Source organism: Gorilla gorilla, chromosome 18 (assembly GCF_029281585.2).
Source record: "Gorilla gorilla gorilla isolate KB3781 chromosome 18, NHGRI_mGorGor1-v2.1_pri, whole genome shotgun sequence".
Taxonomy (NCBI): domain Eukaryota; kingdom Metazoa; phylum Chordata; class Mammalia; order Primates; family Hominidae; genus Gorilla; species Gorilla gorilla.
Genome location: NC_073242.2, coordinates 6,758,880 through 6,784,790, shown reverse-complemented (window position 1 = coordinate 6,784,790; position 25,911 = coordinate 6,758,880). Strand labels below are relative to the sequence as shown.

General features: G+C 53.3%; 2 protein-coding genes and 1 long non-coding RNA gene across 14 annotated transcripts in view; 1 reads left to right on the top strand and 2 right to left on the bottom strand.

Moving 5' to 3' along the window:
- The window catches only part of ZNF213 (zinc finger protein 213), a 7,855-nt gene extending 4,841 nt beyond the window's left edge, over positions 1-3,014 (bottom strand). The window contains exons 1-2 of the mRNA XM_004057069.5: positions 2,738-3,014; positions 448-961 (exon numbers count right to left, since the gene is read on the bottom strand). Coding sequence (XP_004057117.1) covers positions 448-846 — 399 coding nt within the window. The 5' untranslated portion in view covers positions 847-961; positions 2,738-3,014. The remainder of the gene's footprint in view (positions 1-447; positions 962-2,737) is intronic.
- Positions 3,015-23,419, top strand: LOC129527524 (uncharacterized). 6 transcript variants are annotated; one of them, XR_008672508.2, is made up of 4 exons: positions 3,015-6,340; positions 8,818-9,223; positions 13,598-14,009; positions 21,943-23,419. It is a non-coding gene; the product is annotated as an uncharacterized lncRNA (long non-coding RNA). The 6 variants fall into 6 exon arrangements; XR_010131320.1 differs by lacking the exons at positions 13,598-14,009; positions 21,943-23,419 and having other exon boundaries at positions 3,016-3,481; positions 5,145-5,240; positions 5,987-6,340; positions 8,818-9,644; XR_010131323.1 differs by lacking the exons at positions 13,598-14,009; positions 21,943-23,419 and having other exon boundaries at positions 3,016-6,071; positions 6,169-6,340; positions 8,818-9,644.
- ZNF205 (zinc finger protein 205) lies at positions 17,951-25,911 on the bottom strand. 7 transcript variants are annotated; one of them, XM_063699455.1, is made up of 7 exons: positions 25,590-25,911; positions 24,979-25,049; positions 22,894-23,107; positions 22,542-22,633; positions 21,915-22,035; positions 19,453-19,563; positions 17,951-19,212 (listed from the first exon to the last, which is right to left on the bottom strand). In XM_063699455.1, exons 2-7 carry the CDS (start codon positions 25,033-25,035, stop codon positions 18,143-18,145), a joined length of 1,665 nt encoding a protein of 554 aa, XP_063555525.1. In that variant the 5' UTR covers positions 25,036-25,049; positions 25,590-25,911; the 3' UTR covers positions 17,951-18,142. The 7 variants fall into 7 exon arrangements, with proteins under 7 accessions (XP_063555525.1, XP_063555524.1, XP_063555527.1 ...); XM_063699454.1 differs by having other exon boundaries at positions 25,784-25,911; XM_063699457.1 differs by having other exon boundaries at positions 22,960-23,107; positions 25,590-25,910.

The following is a 25,911-nucleotide window of genomic DNA, read 5'->3' as shown; positions in this document are numbered from 1 at the left end:
CCCCCAGCCACTCATTAGAACCTCCCCAGATGCATCCAATGTGAAGGACCCAACATCCCCCAAGGTAGCAGGGGCCCCGGACAGCTCCACCTTCTCGCCCCACTCTGGAGCCGGCTCTATGCACACCCTTGTGTCCCCAGAGCCAGGCCTAGAGCAAAATGCAAATAAACATCAGCAGACCCTGCATGGAGCTAAAACCTCCTGTCTGGAACATTCGCACTTCAGCCCTATTGCTGCCTTCCAAAGCCACAAAAAATAAATCACATTTACTTTGGATTGCACCTTTCAGAAAGGCACCCATGGCACACTGTGCTTGTGTGCCTGCTCCTGGGGGCTCTGTGTCTCCCCTACCCTGTGAGCCTCTGGGAGACTTATCTCTGCAGGTTACCCACTTCTCTCGAGCTCAGATACCATCCAGGTGCCCCTGGATGTGGAAGGGCCCCTCACCTGTGGCCAGGCTTTCACTGGCTGCTTCTGTAGGTCCTCCACCAAGGCGACAGCCTCCTCACCGCTTCCCGGGTGCTGCTCACGCACCCAGCCCTGGATCTCCCCTGGCAGCACTGTCAGGAACTGCTCCAGCACCAGCAGCTCCAGGATCTGCTCCTTGGTACGCAGCTCGGGCCGCAGCCAGCGGCAGCAGAGCTCCCAGAGCTGGCTGAAGGCCTCATGAGGCCCATGCACATCCCCGTAGCAGAATTGCCGGAAGCGCTGGCGGCAGGCTTCGGAATCCCTGCCATCCTCATGCTGGGCAGATTCCTGTTCCCAGGAGGAATCTTCCACTTTCACAATCAGAAGCCCTTCTCCCTCCCCAGGGGCCTGGTCCTGGGGCTCCAAGGGGGCTGCCATTCCCCTGGCCTGAGGCTCAGGGTTGGTCGGCCTCAACCTGGGCCCCAGAACCTGTACTTTCAGTCTCCCAGAGGGATCCCCTGTGGTAGCTGGGCTGGCATCTGGATGTGTACTCCTGGGGAAAGAGCAAAATGGCAGGACTGAGGAGGAAGGATGTGGAATACACGAGCAAATCCCAGGCTGAAGAGCCATCCAGTCCCCATCCTTTCATGGCCCTGAAGCCTTTTCTAGGCTTTACTGTAATGCCTCGCTCATGTGACTGTCTCTCCTATTAACACAGGCCCACAAGCTCTCATCCCAAAGCCAGAAATCCAAAACCCGGGTATTTCATAACTCTTTGACAGCAAAACCCAATGTCATTCATTTGGCAGCACCACCTGACCTGATATAAGCATATTTATAATCTCAATTTATTCCACTAAATCTAAATGTTCAAAATTATGGTGGAAATATTAATAACATATATCTTCAGTTTATAAAATTTCATTGAGCTATATACCCACTCGTGTTTTTCTGTATGCACATTATACATCAATTAAATATCTTTTTTTTTTTTTTTTTACTGAGAGAGTCTCACTCTGTCGCCCAGGCTGGAGTGCAGTGGCGCAATCTCAGTTCACTGCAACCTCCGCCTGCCGGGTTCAAGCGATTCTCCTGCTTCAGCCTCCCAAGTAGCTGGGACTACAGGCACCAGCTATCACGTCCAGCTAATTTTTTGTATTTTTAGTAGAGACGAGGTTTCACCATGTTGGCCAGGATGGTCTCAAACTCCTGACCTTGTGATCCACCCGCCTCAGCCTCCTAAAGTGCTGGGATTACAGGCGTGAGCCACTGCGCCCGGTCTAATTAAAAAATTTTAACTGATATGTTTCATTATTTAGTGTTGCCCCAGATCCCTCTGGAGATGTGCTTGATATATCATCTGTGCACTATATTATCTTTCTCAAATTTGAAAACCTCTGAATTCCAAAACACATCTGGCCCTGAGGTGTCACAGAAGGGCTTACAGACACCATCCAAAGCCATTTATCCACAGGTACATATAAATGTATGACACATTTATACCTTACATTGTTACTCTTTACTGAAAAGTGTATTATGCAATTTTCAGTAATCGATTTTTTGTTTCAACAATAAAAATACAAACTGGCCGGGCTTGGTGGCTTATGCCTGTAATCCCAGCATTTTGGGAGACAGACACAGGATGATTGCTTGAGGCCAGGGGTTCAAGACCCCTTTGGGAAGACAATGGGAGACGCCATCTGTACCAAAAAACAAAAAAAGCCAGGTGGGGCTCCTGTAGTCCCAGCTACTGGGGACGCTGAGGAGGAAAGATTGCTTGAGTCCAGGAGTTCGAGGTTGCAATGAGCTATGATCGCACCACTGTACTCCAGCCTGGGCAACAGAGTGAGACCATCTCAAAAAAAAAAAGAAAGAAAAGAAAAGTAAAAAGAAAATGAAAAAAATACAAACCATTGTAATAAAAAAGGGAAGATTCAAACAATATAGAAATCCGTAAAACTCTCCCTTCCTCAATGCCATTGTACCCCCCGACTTAACAGTCTGACAAATGACGTCCCAGACCTTTTCCTGTGCTTTTACTAAAAAAGTCATCCATAGCGGGGAGAAAAGAAAAGGTGCTTGATGTGTTTCTACATAAATGAGACTTTACTGCACAGACATTAGCGGCACTATGAGCTTCCGCGTTATGGATATGCTCTAGTTTCTTAATCAATACTCGAGTGATGCATTCGGGTTGTTTCCAATTCTTTAGTCCACCCTAAGCACTTTATTTATTCTGCTCCTCACAAGACCCCTGAAAGGTGCGTGCACCATTCTCATCCTCTGGTGACTTCGAAGAAGACTTTCCTCGAAGAGGGCCAGGACTCACCAGGGTCGCTCAGCAGGACACGCCAGGCGGGAAGGCGAGCCAGCCGGAGCCCCGCGCTGTCCACCGCAGCCTCGCCCGCGGGGCGAGCAGCGATCGTGCAGGGGCGTCTGCCGGGGGACCAAGCAGGCAAAGCGGCGCGGGGGACCAGCACTTCCTAGCAGTGCGCGCGCCCTCCGGCCTCTGCCTCGGGGCGCTGATCCCGGCCACTCGGAACCCGGTGCTTGATGTTGGAGCCAGGCGGCCAGAGCCCCCGTCCCCGCCCCCGCCCCCGCCCCCGAAACACAAAACGCCCACTACGGCCCAGGAGATTCCACTTCCGCCGCGAGCTCCCGGCGCCGGAAGTCCTCGCGGGGCTCGCTGGGAAACTACGCCACGCAAGCATTCCCCAGCTCCCAGAAAGCCGTTCGTCCACTGAGCCCGCCTTCTCCATGACTGATGGCCAATGAACAGGAAGAACTGTCAGGCTGCCTATTAGAAGACAGAAACGCCATACGCGTCATACACCTGCACCCGGGAGGAAAGGCGAGGCTCTGCATCTAGATTTACCTCGTTCTCTTTTGTCTCCGCTTTTTTTTCACATTTCCTTGCGCCCCTGGCCCTTGAGCGACAAAAAGGGTCCCGAGGCTGTCCCGAGGAACGGAGAGGGCACATGGCCTAGCCACGAGTGGAGCTTCTGCTCCGCCGGAAAGGATGCGCTGGAGCGGCCTCTTCCTTCTGCCACGGTCTTTCTTTGCCAACTAGTAGGTGAGGGCCGAAAGGCCGCGGGCCGTGGAGCTCGGGCCGGGGAGACTCTTTTCCAGCCTCTTGGGTCCCGCTCCTCCCAATTCCCTGGAGAGGCGTCGAGCTTGCTGGGAAGTGCCCTCGGGTAAGGGGCGCGGAGCCTCCTGCGGCGATCCTCTGTCTTCGGGTCGCCTTAGCAGGACGCGGCAAGCGGGACACTGACCTGGCCGGAGTCCCGCGCTCTCTCACCAGCTGCTTTGTCCACGAGTTGCTGCTGGGCGTCAGGGGTCCCACGGCCCGGAGGGATCTAGAGCAGGGGGGCTCGGGGTCCTTTCCATACCCTCGGATCCTCTCTCACTCTCTCCACGCCTCGACCCGGAGATGATTTCAGGCTCCAGATCTCTTTCATAAATGGAAAGAGTTTTCTTGGTTTGTTTTGTCTTAATTATGTAGGTGTTGCATGCTTGGAAGAGAAAATTAAGAAAATTAATTGGAAAACCATAAAGATAGCTTTCTCGTGATAGCCACAAGGCTTGCTCCCTCACTCTGCTCATATGTCACCCCCTCAAGGAGGCCTTCCCCAGCTCTGTAAACAACCTGTGCTCGGCCTTACTTTTCTCCCTAATGTTTATCACTACCTGACATATACGTGTTTCCCACGACTCAACGATAAGTGTTCATGAGGGCAGACACTTTTTAATGCCCTATGACAAGCACCTAGAATTGTGCCTGGCACATGGTAGATGCTTAGTAAATATTTGTTTAATGAATGAAGGTAAAAAACATTTCTAATACGACCATCCAGGAATAAGTACTATTAATGTTTTAGTCTGTTCTTACAGTTTTACTGTTCAGACAGTTATATGTCTGTGAATATATATGTATTATATATATATATGTATTTTTTTTTTTTTGAGACAGTCTCGCTCTGTCACTCAGGCTGGACTGCAGTGGCGTGATCTTGGCTCACTGCAACCTCCGCCTCCTGGATTCAAGCGATTCTCCTGCCTCAGCCTCCCGAGTAGCTAGGATTACAGGCATGTGTCACCACGCCCGGCTAATTTTGTATTTTTAGTAGAGACGGGGTTTCTCCGTGTTGGTCAGGCTGGTCTCGAACTCCTGACCTCAGGTGATCTGCCCGCCTCGGCCTCCCAAAGTGCTGAGATTACAGTCGTGAGCCACCGTGCCTGGCGGAATTTTCATATTTTAAGTCCCCCACCCTTGGACATTTAGATTTTTTCCATCTTTCTGTATTTGCAGATATGCTTCTACATACACCTTTATTCATTTGCTTGAACATTTCCCTGAGAAAAACTAGAAATGGAATTGCCAGATTACTTTGTGTACCTATTTCCAAACTGTCCTCCAGAAAGAATGTAATGCTTTGAACTTCCACTTGAGAATCAAATGTTTACCTTCCTCTGTTCCTCCAGATTTGGACATTTACAGTGTTCAGCCGTTGTTGTGGCATTCCAATTCAATTGGGAAACAGCTTGATGTAGCGTCCCCATAAGGTCCACAGTAATTAAATTTTTTTTTTTTTTTTTTTTTTTGGTGCAGTGGTGCAATTTCATGGCTCACTGCAACCTCCACCTCCCAGGTTCAAGCGATCCTCCTATCTCAGCCTCCCTAGTAGCTGGGATTACAGGTGCACACCACCACACCAGGCTAATTTTTGTATTTTTAGTAGAGATGGGGTTTCACCAGGTTAGCCAGGCTGGTCTTGAACTCCTGACCTCAAGGGATCCGCCTGCCTCAGCTTTCCAAAGTGCTGGGATTACAGGTGAGAACCACTGCACCCATCCTATTAAACTTTTAAATCATGATAGTTACCATGTATAGAGTGTTTATATGCCAGGCATTGAGCTAAGTCCTTTACATCTCGCACTCATTCTGTGCAACAGCCTAATGGGAGAAATTCCATGAATATAGTTACCATTTCCTTGATTTCTAGAGAAGCTGGATATGTTTTCTTTTTTTTCAGTATTATTTCTGTTTATCCTTTTGTGAATTGTCTGTTGTTATTTTCATTGGAATATTCTCTTTTTTTGACAGAGTCTCACTCTGTTGCCCGGGCTGGAGTGCAATGGCGCGATCTCGGCTCATTGCAAACTTCTGCCTCCTGGGTTCAAGCAATTCTCCTGCCTCAGCCTCCCAAGTAGCTGGGATTACAGGCATCCACCACCACGCCCAGCTAATTTTTTGTATTTTTAGTAGAGACGGGGTTTTGCCATGTTGGCCAGGCTGGTCTCGAACTCCTGACCTCAGGTGATCCACCCATTTCGGCCTCCCAAAGTACTGGGATTACAGGCGTGAGCCCCTGTGCCCGGCCACACCATTATTTTGAAGAGAAAATTTGATAAAAATAATTGGTCAGTTGTAAAGATGGTTAACTACCCAACTGGTAAGAGAGATTTCTAAGAGTTACAGAATAGCAACTGCAGGAAGGAACTTGTGCCCTTAGGACTGAGGAAGTAAAAAGGAAGGAAACTCGGAAACACGAAAGAGCCCTTCCCCTTTCAATTCAAGGTGGAGACAGGACCTCAGAAGAGGGAGTGGGTGCCCCGAGAACTCACAGCTAGTGGACAGCGGAAAGGGCAGGAACCGGACCAAGGTGAGGACAGCGGAACTGAAGGCCGCTGGTTACCTCTCCTGCCCTCCGCTGGCCACAGTGGAGAAGACAGCCCCTCCCTCCTGCTCTGACCTGACAGTGTTCATCCATCGCCCTGTATTAGCGAAGAACATCAAGCTGGCTAGCAAGGAACTGTATACAGGGTCCAGCTGGGTATCACACTGGACCTCACCCAAAGCTGAGATGTGATCCAGCTCAGTATCACAAAGCAGAACGAAAAGGATGTGTTTGGGCTGAGAGGCCATACATTGGTAAGTGGCACATGAACTGTATTTTCTATTGAGCATTGCTGGTATATGGCAAATTTGCATAAAATTATATTGAAATGGACTACCGGATTGCACTTTCTTGTTCCTTCTGATAATTTTTCACGTGTTCTTTTTCTTTCTTTCTTTAGATGGAGTCTTGCTCTGTCACCCAGGCTGGAGTCCAGTGGCGCGATCTCGGTTCACTGCAAGCTCCACCTCCCGAGTTCATGCCATTCTCCTGCCTCAGCCTCCTGAGTAGCTGGGACTACAGGCGCCCGCCACCACGCCTGGCTAATTTTTTTTTTTTTTTTTTTTTTGAAATGGAGTCTTGCTCTGTTGCCCAGGCTGGAGTGCAGTGGCGCGATCTCAGCTCACTGCAAACTCTGCCTCCCGGGTTCATGCCATTCTCTTGCCTCAGCCTCCCGAGTAGCTGGGACTACAGGAGCCCACCACCACGCCCGGCTAATTTTTTGTATTTTTAGTAGAGACAGGGTTTCACCATGTTAGCCAGCATGGTCTCCATCTCCTGACCTCGTGATCCACCTGCCTCGGCCTCTTTTTTATATTTTTAGTAGAGATTTCACTGTGTTAACCAGGATGGCCTCGCTCTCCTGACCTTATGATCTGCCCGCTTCAGCCTCCCAAAGTGCTGGGATTACAGGCGTGAGCCACCGTGCCCGGTTATTTATTTATTTATTTATTTATTTATTTATTGAGACGGAGTCTTGCTCTGTAGCCCAGGCTGGAGTGCAGTGGCGCCATCTTGGCTCACTGCAACCTCCACCTCCCACATTGAAGCAGTTCTCCTGCCTCATCCTCCCAAGTAACTGGGATTACAGGAGTACACCACCACATCTGGCTAATTTTTTGTATTTTTAGTAGAGATGGGGTTTCACCATGTTCGCTAGGCTGGTCTGAAACTCCTGACCTCATGATCCACCCGCCTTGGCCTCCCAAAGTGCTGGGATTACAGGCAATTCTGCTGCCTTAGCCTCCCAAGTAGCTGGGATTACAGGTGTGTGCCACCATGCCCGGCTAATTTTTGTATTTTTAGTAGAGACGAGGTTTTGCCATGTTGCCCAAGCTGGTCTCAAACTCCTGACCTCAAGTGATCTACCCGCCTTGGTCTCCTAAAGTGTTAAGATTACAGGCATGAGCCATCGGGACTGGCCTACTGTTTTTTCTCGCTAGAAAATACAGTCTAAAGCGGCCAGGTGCGGTGGCTCACGCCTGTAATCCCAGCACTTTGGGAGGCAGAGGCGGGCAGATCACGAGGTCAGGAGATCAAGACCATCCTGTCTAACACGGTGAAACCCCAGCTCTACTAAAAATACAAAAAATTAGCCGGACATGGTGGCGGGCGCCTGTGGTCCCAGCTAGTCGGGAGGCTGAGGCAGGATAATGGCGCGAACCCGGGAGGCGGAGCTTGCAGTGAGCCAAGATCGCACCACTGCACTCCAGCCTGCGCGACAGAGCGAGACTCTGTCTCAAAAAAAAAAAAAAGAAAAGAAAAGATAGTCTAAGGCCAGGCGTGGTGGCTCACGCCTGTAATCCCAACACTTGGGGAGGCTGAGGCGGGTGAATCACGAGGTCAGGAAATCGAGACCATTCTGGGTAACCTGGTAAAACCCTTGTCTCTACTAAAAATACAAAAAATTAGCCGGACGTGGTGGCAGGCACCTTGTCCCAGCTACTCGGCAGGCTGAGGCAGGAGAATGGCGTGAACCCAGGATACGGAGGTTGCAGTGAGCTGAGATCACGCCACTGCACTCCAGCCTGGATGACAGAGCAATACTCCGTCTCAAAAAAAAAAAAGAAAATATAGTCTATAAATAATGAAGAAAGTAAAGTGAACCTGGGAGGTGGAGGTTATAGTGAGCTGAGATCATGCCACTGCACTTCAGCCTGGGCAGCAGCAAGACTCCGTCTCAAAAAAAAAAAAAAAAAAAGAAATATGCGAGCTGCTAAGCTGGGCAGTTCTTTCTCAAGATCTCTCATGATACTGCAGACACCACACCAACGAGGACCCCAGTCCTCTGGCACTGGAGGACCCACTTAGAAGGCGGATGACTCACGTGGCTCTTGGCAGGAGACCTCAGTTCCTCCCCACATAGGCCTCCCTATAGGACTGCTTGAGTGTCCCATTTACCAAATGATCTAAATATGTTCCGGTTTTGATTGGCTGCTCTGCAATGTGGGCCGTTATCTAGCAGATTCGGTGGGGCTTAAAGTGTCAGTTCCTGCTGCAGGGATGTTATATGGAACCTATGGCAGGCCGCTACAGACGAATCAGAATATAAACCTGTGCTAGTTATTGATTACGTCCCAGCTCCTGCGTTGCCTGCTCTGTGAAATGGTTCTAGCCCTTTAGTTTTTCCTTTACCAGCTGGCATGATCTTAAGCTTTGTCAGTAGAGGGCGCTGGAGAGACATTGCAGGAGACTGGAGTTTCCCTTCCTGCTTCTGGTGTGTTCTCTCTAGGCTCCGGCATGACGGGTGACTTCTTCCGAGTCTGGCTTCTGCAGCATACAGGGCTTCGCCAGCACCCAGCTCCTGCAGCATGGGCAGCTCCTGTGACAGCAGGCGCCCACAGCCTGCAAAGCGTCTCCAGTGCCGCCGCTTCAGTGAACCGCAACCAGCGGCACCTAGCAGCTTTCTCCACCACCCTCTTCAGGTAGTTCTGTAGCAGCGCGTTTCTCATGAGACACTTCCCTGTGAGCAGCTTTTTCTACCCTTGAGGTTGGATTTCCAGCAAGGTCTGCCCATGTGGTACCACAGCCACTTCTCTGCCATTCAGTGAAACTGCCGTTATGCCCTCTTCAAGGTCTGGATCTAAGCCCAGGGACCAGGAAACCTCTTGCTTGAGTGCTGGAACTCAGGCCAGAAGGTATGGCTGCTGCTATGTGCTGTGACCAGAGAATCAGAGTTCTCTTTACTTCTTACCAGCCAACCTCTTGAAGATGCCTTTTTGTTTTTTGTTTTTTTTGAGACGGAGTCTCTCTCTGTTGCCCAGGCTGGAGTGCAGTGGCTCACTGCAACCTCCGCCTCCTGGGTTCAAGTGATTCTCCTGCCTCAGCCTCCCGAGTAGGTGGGATTACAGGCATGTGCCACCACGCCCAGCTAATTTTGTATTTTTAGTAGTGACGGGGTTTCTCCATGTTGGTCAGGTTGGTCTCAAACTCTCGACCTCAGGTGATCCACCTGTCTCAGCCTCCCAAAGTGCTGGGATTACAGACGTTAGCCACAGCGGCCGGTCTAAGCCCTTTATAGCTTAATTCTATATATTAAATTTTCCCGGTTCAAATTACTGTGTGCTTCCCTTCTCCTGATTGGACCTTGCTTGATACAAAATTAGTACAAGGAGTGGTCTCAAGAGATAGATGCACAAAGAAGGGATATGGGGATGGATTTGGGTATTTGGGCTTGAGTGCAGACTGAGCTCCTTGATAATGAGAAATAGGATATGTATTAGTAAGGGTTCTCCAGAAACAGAATAACAGAATCTATATATACTTGTGTATGTGTGTGTATATATATATACGTAGAGAGAGAGAGCTTTTATGTGTGTGTATATATATATATATATATATACACACACACACACTAAGGTATTGCCTCACATGATTATGGCAGTCAAGAAGCCCCACAATCTGCTGTCTGCAAGCTGGAGACCCAAGGTCAGTGGTGCAGCATTTTTTTTTTCGGATGGGGTCTCCCTCTGTTGCCCAGGCTGGACTGCAGTGGCACAATCACAGCTCACTGCAGCCTTGACTTCTCCAGCTCAAGCAATCTTCCCATCTCAGCCTCCTGAACAGCTGGGACTACAGGTGGACACCACCATACCCAGCTAATTTGTTCTATATATATATTTTTATATAGAGATGGCCTCTCCCTATATGGCCTAGGCTGATCTCGAACTCCCCTGGGCTCAAGCTATCCGCCTGCCTCCGCCTCCTAACAGTTTTGTAATTTTAAGGCCTGAGAGCCAAAGGCCAATGGTGTAGATTCCAATTCAAGACTCAAGGCCTGAGAATCAGGAGCACAAGACCAGGAGATCAATGTCCCAGTACCCAGGTCTCAAGTACTCAGGCACAGAGAGAATTCAGCCTTCCTCTGCCTTGCTGTTCTGTTTAATTCCATACCGGATGGATGATGCCCACCCGTGGTGAGGGCCATCTGCTTTACTCACTCAGCCAATTCAAACGTTAATCTCTTCTTGAGAAACCCTCACAGACACACCCAGAAATAATGTTTAAGTAGCTGTCTGGGCATGCCTTGGCCCAGTATAGTTTAACATAAAATTAACCATCACAGGATGCTGGTTATCCATGGCTTGCAGTGATATCACAATTAATCAAGCAGCCACCTGCAGGTGATTATGAAGTGCCAATGAAAGCATGTACCTGGTGGGAACAAGTAGCTGCTACACTCAGCCATCATGGTGTCCACAGATGTATAATGATGATTATACAACCATGGTGTGGGATACATTATTTTTAGTGCACTTGAGCATTTACAGTGAGAAAATGACAAGCCCAAGTCCCTTAGCTCAGTTCAAGTCATGGTCTGAGAACCTGAGAACTTCTGTCATAGCTTAGAAGCAGCTCTTATAGCCACAATACTGTGACTGAAAATCAAACACAAAACTTAACTGTAGAGTCGCTGAATAATAATGACAGCTAAATTCCCAGGCCCAACAAATCTCTCACGTGAAGGTTACTGCGCTGATTGGTAAAGAAAGTGATCCTGGCCAGGCACAGTGGTGCAGTCCTGTAATCCCAGTTACTCGGGAGGCTGAGGCAGGAGAATCGCTTGAACCTGGGAGGTGAGGTTGCAGGGGGCCGAGATGGCGCCACTGCACTTCCAGACTGGGCGACAGAGCGAGACTCTATCTCAAAAAAACAAAACGAAAAAACAGAAGGTGATCCTGAAATTCAAAGTGGGGATGTATGTTTGGACCCAGATGAAATTGACAGTCTTGATTCCTTAAGTCACTCTGAGCCTCCTTTACCAGTAGAAGTAGTTTGCCCTCAGTATCTGAATAGAATAGCCTTTCTCTGCTTGAAAACCTTAGGATAACCTCCCCAGGGGCAGAAGACCTAAAAGGGGATGTCCATTCTCCTGAAAACCCACCACAATTGCGCTGCATTGCCAGTAAACTCATAACAACTAGGGTCAAATCTCAACACAATCTATATATGTGTGTGTGGAGAGCGAGGCTGCACAAGCGTGTGCAAGAGACAGAGAGAGAGGGGAAAGATACACGTTATGACCCAGGAGGAAATAGCTTATACACTAAAATAATTCACTTTGCTAATATAAACTAGCAGAAACCTGGGGGACAGATGCAAGAGTAGATTCTAAGGATAGCATACCAAAGTGGACAGACTATAAAAAGAGATGAGATTAGACCGGGTGCAGTAGCTCGTGCCTGTAGTCCCAGCACTTTAGGAGGCAGAGGCCGGAGGATCATCACTTGAGCCCAGGAGTTTGTTATCAGTTTGGGCAACATAGTTGAAACGTAAAATACAAAAATTAGCGGGGCATTGTGGTGAGCACCTATAGTCCCAGCTACTCAGAAAGCTGAGGTGGGAGGGTCGCTTGAGCCTGAGAGGTCAAGGCTGCAGTGAACTGTGATCATGCCACTGCACTTCAGCCTGCGTGACAGAACAAGACTGTCACACACACACACACACACACACACACACACACAATGAGAGATCAAATTCAATGATATAGGTGCATTTAGTAGACTTCAAATTTAATGTTAGCATGTGTGGCTGTTGGTGGCTTTTTAGCAGTTTACTCCATTGGTTGGCTGAAATTTGGACTCATTGGTGGCCTTCAGTTAACAAGGTTGAGATGGCTGAAGTGGCATGACAGGAAAGAAGGAAACCAAAGGCTCCTTTTCCTTAGGGAGATGGAAATGTTGAGTGGCCTTATCATGCACGACCTGTGTACCCACCCCATCCCCAGCTATCTTTTACCAGTAGACACTGGCTTCACTAAGTCTCTGAGAAAGGCATTAATGACAGGATCACCTGAATCCTTGAAAAGCTCTGTGGTTGCTCTGTGAGATCTGTGTTCATCTCCATGACTAGCCTAGGGCTTTGTTAGTTGAGAACATAAAAATCGCTGTCTTAAGTTACTGAGGTGCAGACCATTCATTGGGTGCTGCCTTTACACCAGGCAGGAAGCCCGCCTGACCCCACATCTCAGGCTGCCAGAGGAGCGTGCGATGAGGAAGGCTGGACTGTCTTCACAGGACACCAGGGAGAAGCCTCAAGCCACTGCCCCCTGACAAGTCTCAGCTCTTCAGCCTGTCTCCTCGCTCCCCTCCCCTCCACATGGGAGGGTTGGGGTGGGGGCAGGGAAGGTTTGGGGCAGGGGTCATTTCAGCTCCTGGGCACCAGTCTCCTCCTCATGTTTATCCTGTTCCCTTTGCTTGAAAGGTTCGTACTCCAGATCCTTGTAAAACGGCTTCTCACCCTTTGAGTCTCAGCTTAAATGTCCCCTCCTTGGAGGGGTCTTCCCTGACAATGAAGCTCCGACCGTCCTCTCCTGTTTTACCTAGTTCATTTCTTTCTGGCATTTGTAACTACTTGAAGTTAAAGTGTGTGCCATGTATGTGTCTGTCAGTTTCCCCCACCACACTGGAACCCCATGAGGGCAAGGGTCTTGTCTGGAATCTTCCTCACTTACAACTCAACATTTAGCAAAGGACCTTTGCTAAATTAACAGGCATTCATTTTGTATTTGAAAAATGAACGAGTGAGGCCGGGCGTGGTGGCTCACACCTGCAATCCCGGCACTTTGGGAGACCGAGGCGGGCTTGAGGTCAGGAGTTCGAGACCGGCCTGGCCAACATGGTGAAACTCCATTAAAAATACAAAAATTGGCTGGGCGCGGTGGCTCACGCCTGTAATCCCAACACTTTGGGAGGCTGAGGCGGGCGGATCACGAGGTTAGGAGTTCAAGACCAGCCTGACCAACATAGTGAAACCCCATCTCTACTAAAAATACAAAAATTAGCCGGGCATGGTGGCAGGCGTCTGTAATCCCAGCTACTCGGGAGGCTGAGGCGGAAGAATCGCTTGAACCGGGAGGTGAAGATTGCCGTGAGCCGAGATCACGCCACTACACTCCAGCCTGGGCAACAGAGCACGAATCCATCTCCGAAAAACAAACAAACAAAAAAACGAATGTGTGAGGAACGCAGCAAAGCCTCTACAGTTAACGTTTGCCGCCCTCTGCCCCTCAGGCACTCCAGAGCCGCGAGCCGCCTCGCACAGCCGGCGCGTTTCTTCTGCTCCCCCGGAAGAGGGCACGGTCTCCTTCCTGGCCGCTGTCTGCCGGCCGTACCGCACGACAGCTGGCAGCACCGTCAGCCACTGCTCGGGAGCTCGGAAGATGCTCTAGCTCCGCGGCAAGTGTAGCGAGCCCGCCCAACCCTGGTGCAGGAGCCATTGCAGCAAATTGACAGGGAGTCCTCTGGGCCGGAAGTGGCCCTGGCCCTGCGCCGTATGCTCTCTAGGACTGCAGGAGGCTCGGCATCTCGGTGATAGACCCAGGAAGTCAGTGGCTGGGCGGGGCGGGCTGTGAGGACTGAGGTCTGCAGCGAAGGTCCAGCCCCGTGGTCTTCGCTTCGTTCGGCAACGAACGCCCAGCGAAGGGTAAGACGAAATGCTTCAAAGACAGGATCCTGGAGCAGTTGCCGGGGCAACCGTGCGGTTTGGGGCGTGGCGGTGGGGGGAAAAGGGCCGGGCACAAACTTCAGCCGTGATTGGCTGGTTCTGCTGGAGCCGCATTTCTCCCCGCCCCGATGTCTGATTGGCTAAGGGCAGGGGGCGTGGCCTCCTGGATTCAGTCATGCCGGCGACGGGGCCGCAGAGCGAGAGGCTGGGTCCATGGGACCCTGCAGGCTCTGGGCTTCACTACACGGCCGGGCCCGGGAACTGGGAGACGGTGTCCTAGGCTAGGACGGCGCTGAGGCCGACGCCCCCGGCCCAGAGGGGCAGCCCGATCCCTGAGCGCTTGCAACAGGGACCTGGGGCCACAGGGAAGCAGGTGGGAAGCCAGGATGCATACATCCTGCCTCTCCGCCTCCGCCCTCACCGTGCTCCTGACACCGCGTCAGTGATGAAATAGTGGAGTTCTCCAGTGGCCGAGAAGCCCCGAGGAAGCCAGGGAAACCGCTGAACCTCCTCATCCTCTACCCAGGGAGACACCAAGACCCTTACCTGGCTTCTTCCCTCCAGTCTCCTACCTCTCAGTGACGCCCATCACCTACCAAACTATGAGCACCCTTCAGCCTGGCGTTCCAGGTCCTTCCCTGGCACAGCCCCTACTCCTCCCTGTCTTATTTGTGCTTGTCGAATATTTCCCAAACTGCCAAGTTCCACTCTTAAGATACTCTTGCCAGATCTATCCCACAATGGGGCCTCCGGAGGGATCCCTAGAGGGATAAGTGGGCCAGCCCTAGGGAATGGCTATCTGCAGGCACCCTCCACGGGGTCCTTGGAACCCGTGCCCCTGCACTCTGCCACGAAAGGGGAAACGTTTCACCAGGAAACTGTGTGCTGTCTGGGCTCCCTGGAGGCCAGAGTGAAGTTTTTAAATGACTCCCTAGATCACTCAACGGTCTTTTTTTTTTTTTGGAGACAGGGTCTTGCTCTGTTGCCCAGGCTGGAGGGCAGTGGTGCGATCACAGTTCACTGCAGCCTCAACCTCCCAGGCTCAGGCGATCCTCCCACCCTAGCCTCCCAAGTAGCTGGTACTACAGGCACGCACCACCATGCTTGGCTAATTTTTTTAACTATTTAGAGACGAGGGTCTTGCTGTGTTGCCCAAGCTGGTCTCAAATTCCTGACTTCAAGCCATCCTCCTGCCTCAGCCTCCCTAAGTGCTCAGATCACAGGTGTAAGCCACCACACTGAGCCTCGACAGACCTCTGAATCACTCAGGTCCTGACATCTGGTCCCTGGCACGCTGGCCACGGAGCCTAAGGAACTGAAATTAAAGCAAGCAGCACTCACTGTGCAAGTGAGTACTCTGCTCAGCTCTCTTGCCAAGTGATGACGGCTTCCAGGGTCATTTTAGAAACTCTCCCCCCTCTGTCTCTCTCCTTACTTAGAAAATGAGCTCTTTTGAGAGCAACCCTGCTTTACAAATGAGTCTCCCTCACCCCCTCACACTGAACCAAGCAGAGCAATCCTATTTCTGGCTGAGTGATTGGAACCATGAAGACAAACTGAAGGGAGGAAACAGCTTTTTTTCTGGCCTTAGAAATAATCATTTAATTCAACCAATCCTGCCAGCATCCCTAGCCTAGATTCCAGAGACCTCCTGGATACCATCAAGTCCTGCGTGGGCTTCCACTAGTGAGCAGCTCCCTGGTGTCCAGTTGATTACATCCCACCCCACCCACATCTCTAGCTGAGTCTAACATTCCTGAAGGTCAGGTCTATTGTCCTACTCTCTCTCTTTTTTTTTTTTTTTTTTTTTTTTGAGACAGAGTCTTGCTCTATCATTCAGGCTGGAGTGCAGTGGCAAGATCTCAGCTCACTGTGACCTCCACCTCCCGGCTTCAAGCAATTCTCCTGCCTCAGCGTCCCAAGTTGCTGGAACTACAGGCGCCTGCCACCATGCCCAGCTAACTTTTGTACTTTTAGTAGAGACAGGGTTTCACCATGTTGGCCAGGCTGGTCTTAAACTCCTGGCCTCAAGTGATCCACCCACCTAGGCTTCCCAAAGTGCTGAGATTACAGGTGGGAGTCGCTGCGCCTGGCCTTGTCCTCCTCTTTTTAGATAGCCCTGCATGGGGCCTAGTAGTGTACACCAGTAGTCCCAGCTACTTGGGAAGCTGAGGTGAGTGGATCACTTGAGCCCAGGAGTTCCAGACCAGCCTGGGCAACATAGCAAGACCCCGTCTCTATTTTTAAAAAGACAAAAAAAAAAAAAAAAAAAAAACCTGGGCTAACAATGCACACTTACATTGTTGTAGAGAGCTGTATCTACAGTGCTTGGCCCTGTGCCTGGAAGAGCAGCTGCTTGACAACTGGCAGCTATGATTACTCTTCTCAGTCTACCGTCCTCGGCAAGCCACTCTTTTCCTTAGGATCTGGGAGCCAACCAGGGCTGTGGCCACCCTGGTGGCCCCATAATCCACAAAGACAGGTGGGGTCTCAAGGGCCTTCTTGGTGCAGACATCCTCATGGTCAGTTGGTGTCAGAGCTGAAAGTTATCTCGGGAGCTGGGCCACAAATATGGGATGATAGGCAGGATGAGCCCATCCCCACCCAGGGAAAAAAGCACAGAATGGGAGTTGGGAGCTACAGAGGTTAAAACCAGGGAAAGAGGTCAGGCACGGTGGCTCACGCCTGTAATCCCAGCACTTTGGGAAGCCGAAGTGGGAGGATCACCTGAGGTCAGGAGTTCAATACCAGCCTGGCCAACACGGTGAAACCCTGTCTCCACTAAAAATACAAAAAATTAGCCAGGCATGTGGCACACACCTGTAGTCCCAGCTACCCGGGACACTGAGGCAGGAAAATTGCTGGGATCCAGGAGCCGGAGGTTGCAGTGAGCCAAGATCGTACCTGTGCACTCCAGCCTGAGCAACAGAGCAAGACTCTGCCTCAAAAAACAAAACAAAAAACAAATAAAAACAGGGGGCCGGGCGCAGTGGCTCAGGCGTGTAATCCCAGCACTTTGAGAGGCCGAGGTGGGTGGATCACAAGGTCAGGAGATCAACACCATCCTGGCTAACATGGTGAAACCCTGTCTCTACTAAAAATACAAAAATTAGCCAGGCATGGTGGCGTGCGCCTGTAGTCCCAGCTACTCAGGAGGCTGAGGCAGCAGAATCACTTGAACCCAGGAGGTGGAGGCTGCAGTGAGTGGAGATCGGGCCACTGCACTCCAGCCTGGGCGACAGAGCAAGACTCTGTCGCAAAAACAAAAACAAAAAAAAAACGCCAACGGAAAGACCAGGAGTAAATCAAAGCTCAGCCAGGCAGGGGCGAGCAGGGCGAATTATATAGGACATATACCAGGAGGCCAAGGAGGTGAGACATAGCAGAGGCAGGTGACAGCAGCTGCAGCATGGGCCAAGAAGGAAAGTGGCCCCTGGTGAGTGAGGAGCCCTCGCAGGACCACAGGCAGGCCATGGTGGGAGCAAACGGCAAAGGCCAGTCACAAAACTCAGCCACCAATGCCTGAGTGGGAGATGGGGCAGGCAGGAATTGCCGGACCAGTTCTGCCTGCTCCTGGCTTCCAAAGAGAAGAGCCGAGGGAGAGTGCGGGCTCAGTAAGCAGTGCCCTTGGGACAAGTGGCGTCAGCAGCAGACGGCCGGCAAGGGGTCCCCAGGTCCAGGAGCGGCTGACTGGTTTCAGCCCTGGAAACCTCTCTGTACTTGAAGCCTTTGCTTGCCAATGTGTGCAACGCTTTGGAATGGGCCTTTGGCAAAAGGGACCCCAACCCTGGTGGAGACCCAAGCCAAGAGTGGAGATGCGGGGATGCCTCAATGAGGACAGGGGATTAGCCCAGGAGCTCCCCCCACGCTCGGGGAATCAGCGCCAGGGCACCAGGAGACAAAGCTGTGTAGGCGGGCGCTTCAAGTCCAAGGCCTTTAATTCGCAGAGTGCCTGCCCTTTCTCGCCCTCGCCCTCCCCCATTGCCATGCCTCACCCCATGCCCTCACCGCCCCAGCTCCCTTCCCGAGCCCCTCTCTCCTCCCTCGGAGCCTTGACTCCAGTGGGGCTGTTCCAGTGGCCCTGGGCGCCCCGATCCCCCTCTCCTGGCCTCCTAGGTGGGAGCGGGTGGGGGTGTGGCCAGAGCCCCCGCTGCCGCCGCCCCCAGCATCAGCATGGCCAGGGCCTTGGGCCCGGTGGTGTGGATCTTCTCGTGCCGGTGCAGGTTGGAGCGCCGGCTGAAGCTCTTGCCGCACAGCGGGCAGGCGTAGGGCCGCACGCCACGGTGGGTGCGCTGGTGCGCGGTGAGGTGCGAGCTGTGGCTGAAGCTCTTGCCGCAGTCGAGGCAGTGGTAGGGCTTCTCGCCCGTGTGTGTGCGGTTGTGCGCGATGAGGTTGGAACGCTGGCTGAAGCACTTGCCGCACTCGGGGCACGGGTAGGGCTTGACCCCAGTGTGGGTGCGCTGGTGGGTGACTAGCGCCGAGCTCTGCGTGAAGCACTTGGCGCAGATGGGGCACTTGTGCGGCTTGGCGCCCGTGTGGGTGCCCTGGTGGGTGACCAAGTCCGAGCGGCGGGTGAAGCGCTTGGCGCAGCGGTCGCACACGTAGGGCTTCTCTCCGGTGTGGATGCGCTGGTGCTGAATCAGCGTGGAGTGGTGGCTGAAGCTCTTCCGGCAGGCGGGGCAGGTGTAGGGCTTCTCGCCCGTGTGGATGATCTGGTGCTGGATGAGGTGCGAGCTGCGGCCAAAGCGCTTCCCGCAGTCAGTGCAGGCGTAGGGCTTCTCGCCCGTGTGCGTGCGCCGGTGCGTCACCAGGTGCGAGTGCCAGCTGAAGCCCTTGCCGCACTGCTCGCACCGGTAGCTCTTCCTGCCCACCTCACTGTCAGGGGCCAGGCCCTCCTCGCCACTCTCCGGGGCGCCCTTCTCCTCCTCGTTGGGCTTCTCCGGGACGCGGCACTCCTGGGGCTCCGTGGGACTGGGGTCTGGCGGAGCTGCATCCGGGGTGCGATCTGGGTCAGCCGGCTGCCCGGAGTCTTTGGCCGGCCCTGAGCTCCGGCCGCAGGCTGCTTCCTGCGCGCACTGCGGGACGCCCCACTGGACTCTCCCTGCCCTGGTTCTGAAGGGCTTCACATTCCCAAGGGCTGCCACGGATGAGGTCTGCACCCTCTGCCCCACCTCGACGGCTCCTGGAAAAAGAAAGTCGTTTCCAGCTAGGGACGAGCTTCCCTAAGGACCCCAGGAGGGTGGAGAAGGCAGAGCTAAGGGTGGTGGCTGGATTCTCAGAGACCAGAAAGCGCAAGGGCCGTCCTGGGCGCAAACCGCCCAGGAGGGGGTCTGGTGGCCCTGCCCCACTCCCACAGACAACAGCCAGAAGGCCGGCGTCTGCGCCCCACTCCCGCAGACAAAGGCGCGCGCCCGTCCCTCACCTGTGCACGCGCCTCTCCACTCCTTCTCATCTCCTGCCTGCCGGCTGGAGCCTGAGGCCTCACCCTTGCCGTGCGCTTGAGGGGCCCAGAAAGGCCTGCTGAAGGGAAAGCCTGCCCAGAAAGAGATGCTGTGCTGTCACAGGCCTTCTGGCGCTGCCCGGCTGCAGACAGCATCTCCCCAAAACTGATGGGCCCAAGTAGGGGGTGAGGCTCTGGAAACAGGGGGTAAAATAAAGCAGTTTCAAGAAGTCCCCCTGGGTCGGGGGTCCGCCCCCTGCCTGGGGGCTGCCAGAGCTGAGTAGGCCTGTCTGGTGTTTCCCTGAAAGAGCAACGGAGTTTAAGGGACAGAAGTGGGCAACACCCTACATCAACGCCCATGGGACGGGTATCCCGCTCCTACACCCACACCTGGAGGGGTGAGGGTAGTGGCCCTCCAAATGGGAGGACCTGGGACAGGAGGGCCAGGATCTCCAACGACTAAGGTCATCCCATTTGTCAAGTCTTGGGGGGGTGTGGCCCCAGGAATTTTGGTCAAGTCAGTAAGAGCGCAGAGGGGGCCCTGGCTTCCACCACCCGTGGGAGGAAAGGAATGTGTTGGACCAACCGGGTGGCTTGAGGCGTCTGCGAGGCCTGCCGTGGTGCTGAAAATGGGTGCTGAGTTCCTTCTGATCCCTCAGGACTTGCCTGGGCTTGCTGGCCCAGGCACTGGGGAACCATAAGAGCGGTGAGCAGCCTGAGCTAATTAAGGGGTGAGCATCCCTGGTGCCAGCCAGCGGGGCCTTGGGACCACCGTGATGCCACCACCTGGAATGCTGAGTCCTGGATTCTGCCTGGACTAGCAAGTGTGCTAGCTGGGTGTTGGCCAGGCGCAGTGGCTCATGCCTCCAGCACTTTGGGAGGCCAAGGTCGGCGGATCACGAGGTCAGGAGATCGAGACCATCCTGGCCAACATGGTGAAACCCCATCTCTACTAAAAATACAAAAAAAAAAAAAAAAAAAAAAAAAAAGCCGGGCATGGTGGTGGGCACCTGTAGCCCCAGCTATTTGGGAGGCTGAAGCAGCAGAATCACTTGAACCCAGGAGGCAGAGGTTGCAGTGAGCTGAGATCACGCCACTACACTCCAGCCTGGGTGACAGAGCAAGACTCCGTCTCAGAAAAAAAAAAAAGCTAGCGTCAACTGAATGAATGAATAAATGAATAAATGGATACTGATTTTTCCGTATGAAAACTAAAGTCTGGAATTGAGGAGTCAAAAGCTCTGGGATGGCTGAGTACAGTGGCTCACACCTATAATCCCAACACTTTGGGAGGCCAAAGCAGGAGGATGGCTTGAGCCCAGGAGCTCAAGACCAACCTGGGCAACATAGCGAGATCCCATTTCTACCAAAAAAAAGAAAAGAAAAAGAAAAAAATAGCTGGGCATGGTGGTACCTGTAGCCCCAGCTACTCAGGAGGCTGTGGCAGGAGGATCACTTGAACCCAGGAAGTCGAGGCTGCATGAGTCGTGATGGTGCCACTGCACTCCAGCCTGGGTGACAGAGCAAGGCTGTGTTTCAGAAAAAAAAAAAAAAGCTCTGGGACTTAAATACTTAACATCCAAGAAACAAAGGGAACCAAGGCCCCTCGGAGACAAGCACCTGCTCCTCAAAGCAGATGGGACACCTCAGGGTCTGTGGGGCCTGGGGAGTTCAGTTTATGCCATCTCTCTCCAGGGCAAGCAGCCCTCAGGCCCCGAAGCCAAGCTTGCTGCTCAGACACCTCTGAAGTTGGGGCTTGGAAAGGAAGATGGAGCTATAGGAGTGAGCCCTGCGGATGAACCCAGGAAAAGCGGACTTCCTGGGGCAGCGTCCAGTACAGTAGCCGCTAGCCATATGCAGCTATTTAAACTCTCATTTGAGCTGATTAAAACCAAGTACAATTGGCCAGGCGTGGTGGCTCATGCCTGTAATCCCAGCACTTTGGGAGGCCAAGGCGGGTGGATCACGAGTTCAGGAGATCGAGACCATCCTGGCTAACACAGTGAAACCCCATCTCTACTAAAAATACAAAAAATTAGCCAGGCGTGGTGGTGGGCGCCTGTAGTCCCAGCCACTTGGGAGGCTGAGGCAGGAGAATGGCGTGAACCCGGGAGGCGGAGCTTGCAGTGAGCCGAGATTGTACCACTGCGTTCCAGCCTGGGTGACAGAGCGAGACTCCGTCTCAAAACAAAACAAAACCAAGTAAAATTAAAAACTCAAGGGCTCTACCCACATTTCAAGTGCTCAGTAGCCACACATGGCTTGTGGCTCCCGTCCTAGCACACACAGAACATTTCCATCATTACAGAAGTTTCCATAGAACAGTGCTGTCTCAAGGGACAAGGAGAAGGGTGGAAGGGAGAGGGAGGGAAGGGAGGAAAGAGGAGACGGCAGAGCAGGACTCCTCCCTAACACCCCAGTCCCCCCTCCAGGCGAGTGCTTACCCAGTGACAGCCCGTTTTTCTTCTGCAGGACATCCCTGTAGAAGTTCTGCTGCGTGTGATCCAGCCGTCCCCACTCCTCCCGGGAGAGGTACAAGGCCACATCCTCGAAAGTCACTGGCATCTGAAACAATGTGAAACATCCACTCTCCAGGACATGACATGGACATGGTGGAGGGACACCATGGCATGAGATGTGTGGTGAGACCCCGGACTCCCAACCCACTGTCTCGAGTGAGGCCTGCCACTTCCATCTGATGGGGAAGCGGGTGAGCCACCCAAGGCCTTCTGGGGAGCTGAGAAAGAACAAAGACCAAGAGGTATTTTCAGGGACCACAGTTAAGACTTAGGATGTCCATGCAGCCCCCATCCTCAGCTGAGACCTCGGAGGACGGTTCCCAACGGCTCCCAGCGAGAGGCCCTGTGTCTCTAATTCCTGCTGCTTCTCCTCCAGCTTTGGCCCAGGCCTGACCATGGGCCTTGAGCCTGGACAATTCCAGCAACACTAGCAAGAGCCCCAGGCTTCAGGCTTGGCTGCAAGTGGGGCCAGCGGGGTCCTGGCTTTCACACAGAACCAGCAGATGCAGGAAGGGCTGAGTACCATGCAGGGGCCGGGGAAGGGCCACTCACCTGGGACCAGGCAGTGAGGAGCGCTGCAGCCATCTGCCGGTCTCTGGTCCTCCCCTCTCGGGAAAGCACGGGGATCCGGGGGGAGGGGAGGGCTGTGGGAGGAGAGAGGTCCTCACGGTGACCAGCTCATCCTGCTGGACCTGCTGCTACTTCAGCTGCCTCAAACTCCACCCCTGGCCCGACCCAAGGACAGGGTCGGATGGCTCTGACGCTGCCAGGGGGCTGTGGGCCATGGGGGGATAGCGTCCCCTGCTGGCATAGAGACCCTCAGCCCCACCTGGACCTGGGCCAAGCCTCCACCTCCCCACAGCTGCCTCCCTGGGAAAGCGCCTCTTCCCCGTCCCTCTCCTACCTCCGCCAGGCAGGAAGAGAGCTTTCTCCTTAGAGCCATGACTTAGGGGTTCCCAGCCCCATGCACCTTGAGCCCCATCGTCCTGCGATGCCCCCTCGGAGTGTGGCTCTTCTGGCTCCACCTTAATGTGCAACGACTCCTGAGCGTCCCCTGAAGGTACCGCCTCCCCCAGCTTAGAAGGCATTTCCTGATGAGGAAGTCCACGATCTGGAACCTAGAAAGGACAGCCCCCTCAGCACCCAGATGAGTGGGAGAGACACCCAGGGCTACATGCCAGGGCGCTCCGGCAGGGTCGGACACCAACATGCAAGACACAGCTTGAAGGACTGTCCTTGCTGCCTTCATCCAGCTCACCCCAGCAAGGACGGGCGGCAAGAGGAGGAATATTCACCAAGCCGCCTCCGCAGTGCCGGTGGGCGTGGTGCCCAAGGGCAGCTACCCCTTCTCAGCTCCAGCCTCACACTGACCTCAGCAGTGTAGACTGCTGTCTATTAGTGTATGAAGAAACCAAGTGTAGTGGCTTGAATAGTGTCCTCTAAGAATCCGTGTCCTCCCTGAACCTCAGAATGGGACCTTATTGGGGAAAAGGGTCTTTATACAGGTAAGTTAAAGATCTTGAGATTAAATCATCGTGGATTTAGAGTGAGCCTAAAATCTAATAATGACTTATGTCCTTATAAGAATAGGAGAGGACACAGAGACACAGAGAAGGAAGCAGAGACTGGAGGGATGCCCACACCAAGGACACCAGGAGCCCCCAAGGAGTTGGAAGAGGCAAGGGAGGGTCCTCTTAGTCTAGAGCTTTCAAAAGGAGTGTGACCCTGCTGACACCTAGATTGGACTGCAGGCCTCCAGGACTGTGAGAGAGTCAATTCTGGTTGTTTTCAGCCCCCCAGAGAGTGGAAACTTGTTACAGCAGCCACGGGAGACTAACACACCATGGCTGGGGATGAGACAACGCCCCGTGACCACATAGCTCAAAAGCTTTGGGAAAGTCAGGGAGGGCCCTGGTGGGGCCTCATCCACAGCACAGGAACTGGCTGGACTTCTGCTGGGGTCTCACACTCCTTCCTCCACGCCCTGTCTGTGTTTGGGTCTTGAAGGGAAAGAACCTCAGGCCAGGAGTCAGGGTGCCTGGGTGCCAGACCCAGCAACACCCCTCCCCAACCAGGCAGCCTTCAGGACGCAGCTGCTGTGCCCCTGCACAGAATGGTCATGAGGTGCACACAGATAATGATGGAGAAGGAGCTGCCAGCTCAGGAAAGTCCTGGATAAAGACAGGGTGGCGCTGGTCATTATTCCCCCCCGCCCCGCCGCCGTGCGCACCAGACAGAAGCCAGTGCCAGCAGAGAATGCCAACATGTGGGGCTCTACTGACATGCCCAAGGTGTTCAAGGCACACGGGAAGTGGATGGGAAACTGAACCATGCTAACAATTCTTTGTGCTTCTATGGCATGAAAACCATAGATGATGGCGTCTCATGCCTATTATCCTTAGAGCCTCCCAGTGACCCTGCGAGACAGGTGGGAATGGCAGCCATGTGGTCTGCATTTTACAGATGACACATCTGGTTCCCAGAGGCCAGGGACTGGCCCCTGGCCTGTCGCTGACTCATACTCCTCCAACTCCAAGCCTGGAGACCCAGGTCCCCCACAAATAGTAATTACACACACACTCAACCATGCACGCACACACACACGGGTAGCAGGTACAGGAAGGAGAAAGGACCGGGAGCTCAGACCCACAGAGATGAGAAGCTGTGGTTCCAGGTGGAGAAGCACAGGGAAGGAGAACAGGTTTTCCTGTGTGCTCTGAGCGCTGCTCAGAAAGAAAACCTCACTGATAGGACCCTCACCCAGACCTCTTCCATCTCCTGTGGCCACTGACTAGAGAATTCACCAGCAAAGCAAAACTGTTATGCTGTAAATTCCAGACAGAGGGTACTACCCAGCATGCCACCTTCTCTTTGATCTCCCCACCCCAGTGAGTCTAACTCTTCCAGGGGTCCAGACTCTGTGCCTTGAAAATCTCCTCCGCACCAGCCTCTTCTATCGCACACCTCCCTCAGCCAGCCCCATCTGTACCTCCAGGGGTGTCTCCTTGTCCTGGGTGTCCTGGATGCCTCCGCCGTCTGCAGACATTTTCTATTTCAGAGCTAGAAAGAACAGCTGAGTTGTTTCTCCCTCTTTTTGGCCAAGCCCCCTCCAGCTTCTGGCCAGCAGCCTAGAAGAGCAGACAGAAACCAGCCCTCGCTTCCTGGACACCCCCAAAGAGCCCTGAAAATCCCCACGAGGACCAGCGCTCCCTGGTCCCAATCGGAAAGAAAGTCTCCCAGATCCTATCCGATGGTCCCACTCTCTGTGATGTTTTCTGGGTCCTATTTTTGAAAGAATGCTATTTTGTATTGTCCCCTTCATCGCTGAAGCAAGAGCCTCGCATCTCAGTGTAACCGGCTCAGGGAAAGCCGAGGCTAAATTGGAATCGCTATTTCCTGTCATCAGGAGCCGAAAGTTCTGCAGAGATCCTGCAAAACAGGTGCTGGTGGGGCCCCGCCCGTCAAGGCCAGGGTAATCCAGGACCTGCGGTCCCCCGACCCCAGGACATACACCCTGTGTCCCTACCTGACTCCCAGCCCCCCCAGGAATTCAGAAATCAACCTGCCCGCTCTCAGCAGCCCCCCTGCAGCTGCAACCACCTGCCCCAGGCCTGGGATGCCCATCCTGCTCTCGGTCCTGGCAGACAATGTCCTTCTCCTTCCCAAACCCGGTCCTGGCCCCCTTCTGTCCTGCCAGCTTGAAGCCTTCCACCTTTGACCCCATCCCCTCCTGCAAGCTGATCATCTGCGCCGGTTTCGGGATCCAGATGCCCTCCCCAGCACCCCCTTCTCACCGGGGTGGAGGCAGAGGGGGCACCTGCGGCAGCGGGGGCCCCCTCCCCCGGGAAGGGAGTCTCCACAGCCTGCACGGGGCGGGCGGGGGAGTCGGGTGGAGACTGGGATTAGGGACGACAGGAAGTCC

Bases quoted from the DNA above. Each gene is read 5' to 3' on its own strand.
- ZNF205 (XM_031002715.3), bottom strand. From the start codon at position 25,035: ATGTCTGCAGACGGCGGAGGCATCCAGGACACCCAGGACAAGGAGACA. The intron at 22,634-22,893 runs GTAGGAGAGGGA...CTCCTCCCACAG, and splicing joins TCTCTTCCTGCCTGGCGGAG to CCCTCCCCTCCCCCCGGATC. The intron at 22,036-22,541 runs GTGAGTGGCCCT...ACATTGTTTCAG, and splicing joins TCCTCACTGCCTGGTCCCAG to ATGCCAGTGACTTTCGAGGA.